This window comes from Garra rufa, chromosome 3, assembly GCF_049309525.1.
Source record: "Garra rufa chromosome 3, GarRuf1.0, whole genome shotgun sequence".
Lineage (NCBI taxonomy): Eukaryota > Metazoa > Chordata > Actinopteri > Cypriniformes > Cyprinidae > Garra > Garra rufa.
In genome coordinates, this window is record NC_133363.1 from 58,669,974 (window position 1) to 58,678,330 (window position 8,357).

General features: G+C 37.0%; 1 protein-coding gene across 1 annotated transcript in view; it reads left to right on the forward strand.

Annotated features, from left to right (window-relative positions):
- Positions 1-337: 337 nt before the first annotated feature.
- The window catches only part of LOC141331680 (elongation factor-like GTPase 1), a 39,312-nt gene continuing 31,292 nt past the window's right edge, over positions 338-8,357 (forward strand). Inside the window, exon 1 of the mRNA XM_073836717.1 lies at positions 338-485. Within this exon, the coding sequence (XP_073692818.1) occupies positions 338-485 (148 nt within the window). The remainder of the gene's footprint in view (positions 486-8,357) is intronic.

Genomic DNA, 8,357 nt, shown 5'->3' on the forward strand with positions numbered 1-8,357 from the left:
TTTGGCCTTTAAGCGGCCTCTGCCAACGGGGGCCACCGCTCTGGCACAGACCCACGGGGAAACACCACCTCCACACAGCGCCCGAGACGTCCAACAGCCTGTTAACATCCTCAGCAGCCGAGCTGTTCTCTGCCTCACAGTGGGACCTCCGCTCAACTCTCTAAATGCTCTTTAAGAGCGGAGAAAAAAAGCGAAGGAAAACGCAGGGAAGAAAAGACGAGGGGATTGTTGCACAGGAGCTCTGGGAAACGCATTAGCCGCCGATTGTCTCTGCATACTCCTGGCTGTTTCTAATGAATCACTAGAGAGAGTCTAGAACAATCCATACGCAGGAGCGATGGAAATACAAGCCTGGCTCGTTGAGGTGAGGGTCACGGCTGTGTTCCCTCGGGGCTTTAGGAGTATACTAAAGAAAAAGGAGGGAAAAAACCTTTGTGAAGTGAAGAGAAAAGCAGCATCTGCTGCAACTGTGAGCCGAGCGCCAAGTCAGCGTGACCGCAGACGCTCAAGACCCCCCCTCTCTTTTCATCCGCTCATCGGCCTTTGGGTAACAGGAGAGATCGATGAGGTAATGCCTCACAAAAGCCTCTGAAAACAAAGGCAGTTAATTTCAGGGCAGCAAAGATCACGCCTCTCAAATCAAGGCTAAAGAGGGCCAGAGTTCATTTTCATGTCTCAATACTGTCATGTCTGGGGAAGCTAAACCACCTGTAGTCCACAATAGCTCACAATAATATAAGGGTTTATTAAATTTAAAATAACTTTTCTATTTTATATACAGTTTATATACAGTCAAGCCCCTGGCAAATTCAGACTTAAAGTTACTTTTATTCAACCAGCAAGTTTTTTTTATGACCGGAAATGACACAGGCTTCTCCCAAAGGATAATAAGACGATGTACAAGAGGCATCATTGTGGAAAAAAATTATTCTCAGCTTTTATTTACATTTGAACAAAAAGTGGCATGTCCAAAATTATTCATACCCTTTGCAAACTGTCACAGTCTATGGGAAAATCCAAAGTTCTATACCATTCCAAATAGTCCAATCCCAATTCTATTTTCTACCCCTTCGCCTACCCCTCGCCCCTTCCCCTTGTCCCTTGAAACAAAGTGTAAAGGGGAAGGGCTAAAATATTTCCCCTAAGAAATGGGACACCACTACAACACTGTTATACGTCATCATAGGTTGTCGCTAGTTCCTAATGTTACGTCAGAGGACATGCGCAGATGTTTATCACTCATTCCAAGATGTCAAAATGTTGTCATGTTTCAAAAAGTACAAATGTACGGTGTACGCACCGTTCATTCACATGTGGCCGTAAGCAAAACAAACAACGCATTATCACATGCGCGGCAAATTGCTAATCAGTGTAGTGGTGCCTGGAGAAGTATATATGCTTCATTTGTGAATTTCGTTTTCAACTTTCTATTTGAACGCGTTCGTTTTCTGGATCCTTGGACTAAAATGTTTACAGGGGTTCACTTGTTTAAGAAATTTCTGATCGTAAAAAAACTGCTTCTTTTTATTTGTAAGGTATCGTTTTTATTATTATGTACTGATTTAAATTACTGGTGCGGTAGACGTATCGGGCGCAGGTGCATTAGGCGCAATCATCAAATACATTTCAAAGCAAGCCGGCTCCACGGTCCTGACTGCATTATCACTGCCTTTATTGGGTGTTTTTAGCGAATATTTACATTTATTCACATGACTGGATGTGGTGGACTGCCATGATTTTGGCGAATGCAGGGCACTACTGAATAATCCGCATCAGAGGGGATTTAAAAAGTGGAAGTTTGTATACACTGTATACCTGCGTACACCCTCCACTACACCACCGTTGCAAATTGCCGTGCCACTGGTCTTTCATGTTTCTAACATGCAGTCAAGTGTACATGACATAAAAATATATTTTGTAATATCGTGCAATCAGTGCTATCTGCTAGCAAACTTTAGCGATTTTTTTGCAAACGTTTATTTACAAAACAACACCATAAACACAAACACAAGATTGAAGGTAATATACATATAATGAAACATTGTCATCAAAATCCTTATTAAAGGCAAAAATTACTTATATTTACGAGTCTGCTTGCTCGAGTGAGCAGCCATGTTGGAAATTTCTCTTAGCCCTTCGTTTGAAGTGAGGTCCTGAAAAATCTTCGTTTGGAGGGCTATCTGGCCCTTCCTCTTACCCCTACCCCTCCAACCAAAAGAGAAATGAGACACCCCTACCCCTTCACGTGAACGCGCCAAACGGAGGGGTAGGGCTAAGTGTAGGGGTAAGGGGTAGAATTGGGATTGAGCCCAAATAGTCAAAGCTGTTCTAAAGCATCCTAATTACTCTGATTCATTGGGAACAGCTGTTTTAATCAACTCAACAGGTGAAAAACAGAAGCTCTCAGCTGTTGGTTTGTGGACAGTCATGGCTAAGACAAAGGAGCTCACTGAGGACCTGCGGCTGCGCATTGTGGCTGCTCAAGTCAGGAAAGGGCTATAAGGCCATATCTAAATGTTTTGAAGTTCCAGTGGCTACAGTGCAAAGTATTCTAAAAAATACAAGACGTTCCGCACTGTGAAAATTCTCAGAGGACGTGGTTGGAAGCCAAAAGTGACACCTGTGCTGGCCAGGAGGATAGTGAGAGAGGTAAAAGAATCTGGGCTCTGCTGGTGGCAACATCTCAAGGCAGACAGTCCAACAGACACTGCACTCCGCTGGGTTCCACGGACGCAGACCAAGGAGGACACCACTTCTCCAGATAAGGCACACAAAAGCCTGCTTGGCCTTTGCAAATACTCATCTGGACAAAGAAGAAGACTTCTGGTCTTCTGTTTTATGGTCAGATGAAACAAAAATTGAATTGTTTGGTCACAATGATGTAGCCTTTATTTGGCGTAAAAAAGGAGAAGCCTTCGACCCTTCGATCAAACATGGTGGTGGGAACCTAATGTTTTGGGGGGGTTTTCAGCTGGTGGACCAGGGAACCTAATCACAGTAAACGGCACCATGAAAAAGGAGCAATACATCAAAATTCTCAACAACAACATCAGGCAGTCTGCAGAGAAACTTGGCCTTGGGCACCAGTGGACATTTCAGCACAACAACGACCCAAAACACAGCAAAAGTGGTGAAAACATGGTTAGCAGACAAAAACATTAACGTTTTGCAGTGGCCCAGCCAGAGTCCTGACTTTAATCCAAGTGAGAATCTGTGGAGGGAGCTAAAGATCAGGGTGATGGCAAGGAGACCCTCCAACCTGAAAGAGTTGGAGCTCATCGCTAAAGATGAATGGGCAAAAATACCAGTGGAGACATGCGAAAAGCTGGTCAGCAATTATAGGAAGCGTTTGACTGCTGTAATAGTATTAAGAATCAAGTGTATGTAAACTTTTGAACAGGATCATTTTTATAAATTCAACTATTATTTTCTCTATATGTAAATGTATTTTATGTGAAATATCTTTTTCAGGTAAGTACTTAATAAAGAAATAGCAAGCATTTTGTACAATCCCTCTTATTTAGCTAAAATAATTAACATTTTGCAGATTCTGAGAGGTGTATGTAAACTTTTGACTTCAACGGTATATACAGTATAATTACCCAATGATATAATTGCGAGAGAAAGCACTGAAATATATATTTTTCTCCCATCTCGTTTTTATTCCCTTTAGAGGTTTCGTAGTAAACGTCATTTCCTTTCAGATCATGGTGTTCAGATTCGAGCACATCCCTATTATAAACTGTCACTTTTGATCAATTAAATTCATCCTTCCTGAGTACAACGCTTTTCTTCAGAAAAACCCTTCAGGTCCCATAAATTCTTTGGTTTTTCAGCATTTTTGTGTATTTGAACGCTTACCAACAATGACTGTATGATCTTTTCACACTGAAGACAACTGAGGGACTCATATGCAACTATTACAAAAGGTTCGAACGTTCACTGATGCTTTAGAAGGAAACATAATAGATATTGCGCAATGAAAACAAACTTCTACAAAACATTTTCTTTTCTGTTCCACAGAAAAAAAAAAAAAGTCAAACACATCTGGAACAACATGATGGTGAGCAAATGACGACATCGTTAACATTTTTGGGTGAACTATCCCATTAACATGTAATTTATACAAAGGATCACTCTTCACTCTGTTCCAACATTATGTAAGTCTATTACTTTAACAGGGACGGGGGGTTTTATGAGATGATATTGAGATAGCAGCTTGACATTATTCACATACACACACACACAACCAAAACCACACCTGGCTCTCTTTACAGGAGGCCTGCAACTCAATCATTTTACCCATGAGCCTTTGCGTCAGACACCACTCTGTAGCCTTATCCATAATTCATGCAGCATCTCCCTCTGGCCTGTCTAACGTTTCTACTGTACCATGTGGCGGATTTTATGGCGTATGTGTGTTTACTTTTATTGAATAACAAACGGGTACCGTTCAACATAAAGTAAAGAAATAGGACCTCTGGAAATGTACAACAAAGCGGCTGTTTCCTGAATGATTTTGTGTGAGGGTGTGTGTTCTGCATTTCATACCGAGTATTAGTGCAACATCAGAGCAAAAAGGGAAAAACCTCTGGGACTCTGTGGAAAAATGTGCAATATTTCAAAATGACATCTGTCAAGTGTGTCAGAGAATTAGCAGGTGATTTGAGGCAACATGAACGACGGTGCCATGAGCCATGCAACAAATGTTCGAGTTTGGTGAGATTTCCTTTGAATGTTAAGTCTCTTATACTCACCAAGGCTGTATATATTTGATTAAAAATACAGTAAAAATGGTGATATTCTGAAATATTATTACAATTAAAAATCACTCTTTTCTATTTCTATATATTTTAAAATGCAATTTATTTCTGTGATGCAAAGCTAAATTTTCAGCATCATTACTTCAGTCACATCACATGATCCTTCAGAAATCATTCTAATCATTCTAATGCTGATTTGCTGCTCAAGAAACATTATTATAATATGGTTCATAATTTGTGGCATCCTTGGGGAACAAAAATATTTCTTTAAAAAACATGGTGTGGAAATTAGAGCGACTTTTAAATCTTTTTTATAGTTATCATTTTTGGCGTGAATGGGTCTTAAGTGTGTAGAGATAAATAGGCACAAATAGAAGCCCGTTTCTGCCACTAAATACAAAATAAAAAAGCTTTAGTCAAATTAGCAATTTTAAGAACATTTCCCCCCCCTTCAGAACTGGGCCTTGTCACGTACAATTGCGAATTTATATATAAAAGTCAGAATTGTGAGATACAGACTGCATTTGTGAGAAAAAAGGCATAATTGTGAGTTTTATCTCACAATTCTGACTTTATTTCTCACAATTGTGAGTATATATCCCGCTATATCTTGCAATTTTGACTATTTCTTGCAATTGTGAGTGTATATTCTGCAACTTTGTTTATATCACAAATTTCTGAGGATGAAAAAAAATCTGAATTGCGATTGTGTATTATGCAATTCTGAGAAAAAAGTCAATTGGGAGATATAATCTTGCATTTGTGAGAAAAAAAGATAATTCTGAGTTTTGATCTCGCAATTCTGACTTTATTTCTCACAATTGTGAGTTTATATCAAGTTATTTTCACTTTATTTCTCGCAATTGTGAGTATATATTCTGCAATTCTGATTTTATTTATCACAATTGTAAGTATATATCATTGAATTCTGAGGAAAAAAAAATCAGAATTGCGAGTCTCTATTTTGCAATTCTGAGAAAAAAAAGTCAGAATTTTGAGATACAAACTCGGATTTGCGAGGAAAAAAGTAATAATTGTTGAGTTTTTATCTCGCAATTCGGACTTTTTTTCTCACAATTGAGAGTTTATATCCAGCTATTTTGACTTTATAACTCGTATTTGTACTTATATAGCCTACAATTTTTAATTTATTTCTCACAATTGTGAGTTTATATCATGCAATTCTGAGAAAAAAAGTCAGAATTGTGAGGTACAAACTCGCATTTGCAAGAAAAAAAGTCTGAATTGTGAAAAAATGAATAATTGATATATATTCTGTAATATATATTCTGCAATTTTGCCTTAATTTCTCGCAATTGTGAGATTTTATCATGGAATTCTGAGAAAAAAAAGTCAGAATTTCAAATTTTGTATTGAGAAATTCTGAGGAAAAAAAGTCAGAATTGGAAGATACAAATTCACATTTGCGAGAAAAAATGTCATAATTATACAAATCTCATAATTTTGACTATTTCTCGCAATTGTGAGATTTTATCATGGAATTTTGAATCATACGGCAAAAATCATAATTGTGAGTTTTCATCTCCCAATTCTCACTTCATTTTTCATAATTGTGAGTTTATATAATACATATTTTAAGAAAAAAAAGTCAGAATTGCAAATTTTCTATTATGCAATTCTGAGAAAAAAGTCAGAATTGGGAGTTTTTATTTCGCAATTTTGACTTTATTTCTGGCAGTTGTAGGTTTATATCATGGAATTCTGAGGAAAAAAAAGTCAGAATTGTGAGATAGAAACTCGCATTTGCCAGAAAAAAAGTAATTATTGTGAGCTTTTAGCTCGCAATTCTGACTTCATTTCTCGCAATTGTGAGTTTATGTCATGAAATTCTGAGTAAAAAGTCAGAATTGCAAATTTTGTAAGCAATTCTGACGAAAAAGTCAGAATTGGGAGATACAAAATCATATTTGCGGGAAAAAATGCCACAATTGTACAAATCTCGCAATTGTGAGTATACAGCAATTTTGTCTGTATCACAGAATTTTGAGGGGGAAAAAATCTGTATTGTGGAATACTTGAGCTGCATAACAGAAAGAATATTAACCGTATACCATCAACCTAATAAAACTACTTTAAAGTTAACCTGAATTCGAAATGGACCATGTTTACATTCTTAATACAGGTTTATTTTGAGCATAATTCATTGTAGCAAAGTATTTAAAATCTTCATAGCATTCATCAAAATGCAACAGTTACAACCAATTTGCTGTCAAAAAAGACATTTGTTGTAGTTGCTGTTATAGTCCAATCAATTCTTGGCTAATAAATCAAGTTCTATCCAACTTTCTGAACCATTTAAACCCTGTTTCACTTTGAAATATGTCAGATCACAGTCAAACGGGTTGTGAATGGTGTATCACGCTGACTTTAAAGTTTAAGAGTGGTGTTTGTGCATCACTAGGCAGGAACTCTGCTTGTTTGAGTCATTATTTCAGCAAATGGTGCTGATCGTGTTGCTGAAATCAAACATGGAAGTCCTAAAGGTAGGTAAACTTGAACTGTTCTCAACCTTTGCCCATCACAAGAACTCTTTCTTTGTTTTGGACACCTGCTCAGCTCATCCATCAAGATAACAGGCAATTATCAGGCACTGCAAGCAGACCCACTCTTCAGCCACTTTTGTGTGCCTTCTCAAATTGCACGCTTACTTGAGTCAGAGAATCCTCCTCCTGTGTGTTTCTCCATCAGGTCTCTGCGTCTTATTTGTTCCTCTGTATTTCCGTCCAGTTAACAGATAAAAAATCACTTCTGCGTCCTTCCTGTTCTTCCCAGGATGCGGCTCAAGTCTGGCTAATGATGGGCTCCTTAAATCTGACCAGCCTAAAAAGACAAAAAAAAAAAAAAAAAAAAGATCACGCATATACAGAAAATCAAACACATCATACAACTATTTTTCTTAAATAATTCATGTTGATAAAGGTGGGCGGTATGAGTAATTTAATATCACAATTGCTAAATGTGACCCTGGACCACAAAACCAGTCATAATGTGTAGCAATTGCCAAAAATACATTGCATGGGTCAAAATGATCTTTTATGCCAAAAATCATTTGAATATTAAGTAAAGATTATGTTTCATGAAGATATTTTGTACATTTTCTACTGTAAATATATCAAAACTTAATTGTGATTAGTAATATGCATTGCCAAGAACTTTATTTTGAAAACATTAAAGGTGATTTTCTCAATATTTAGATTTTTTCGCACCCTCAGATTCCAGATTTTCAAATAGTTGTGTCTCTGCCAAATAATTATGTATAAATCTCAGTTTCACAAAACCTTATGGCTGGTTTTATCTAGGGTCACATATAACTATATGAAGCATATCGTATATTACAATGCAGCTAATTTTAAAGGAGACTGAATGAATACGATGTTTTTTTTTTTTTTTTTTTTAAATTATTATTATTAGTTCGTAACACAACCATATATTTTGGGACAATACAGTCAAAATCTAAATTACTTTATTTTTTAATTATCTTATTATAATTCTATTTAACTAAAACTAAAATTAAGACCATTAAAAATGTTACTAGAAATAACTGGAATAAGATAGAAAGTTGATTTAGTTTAC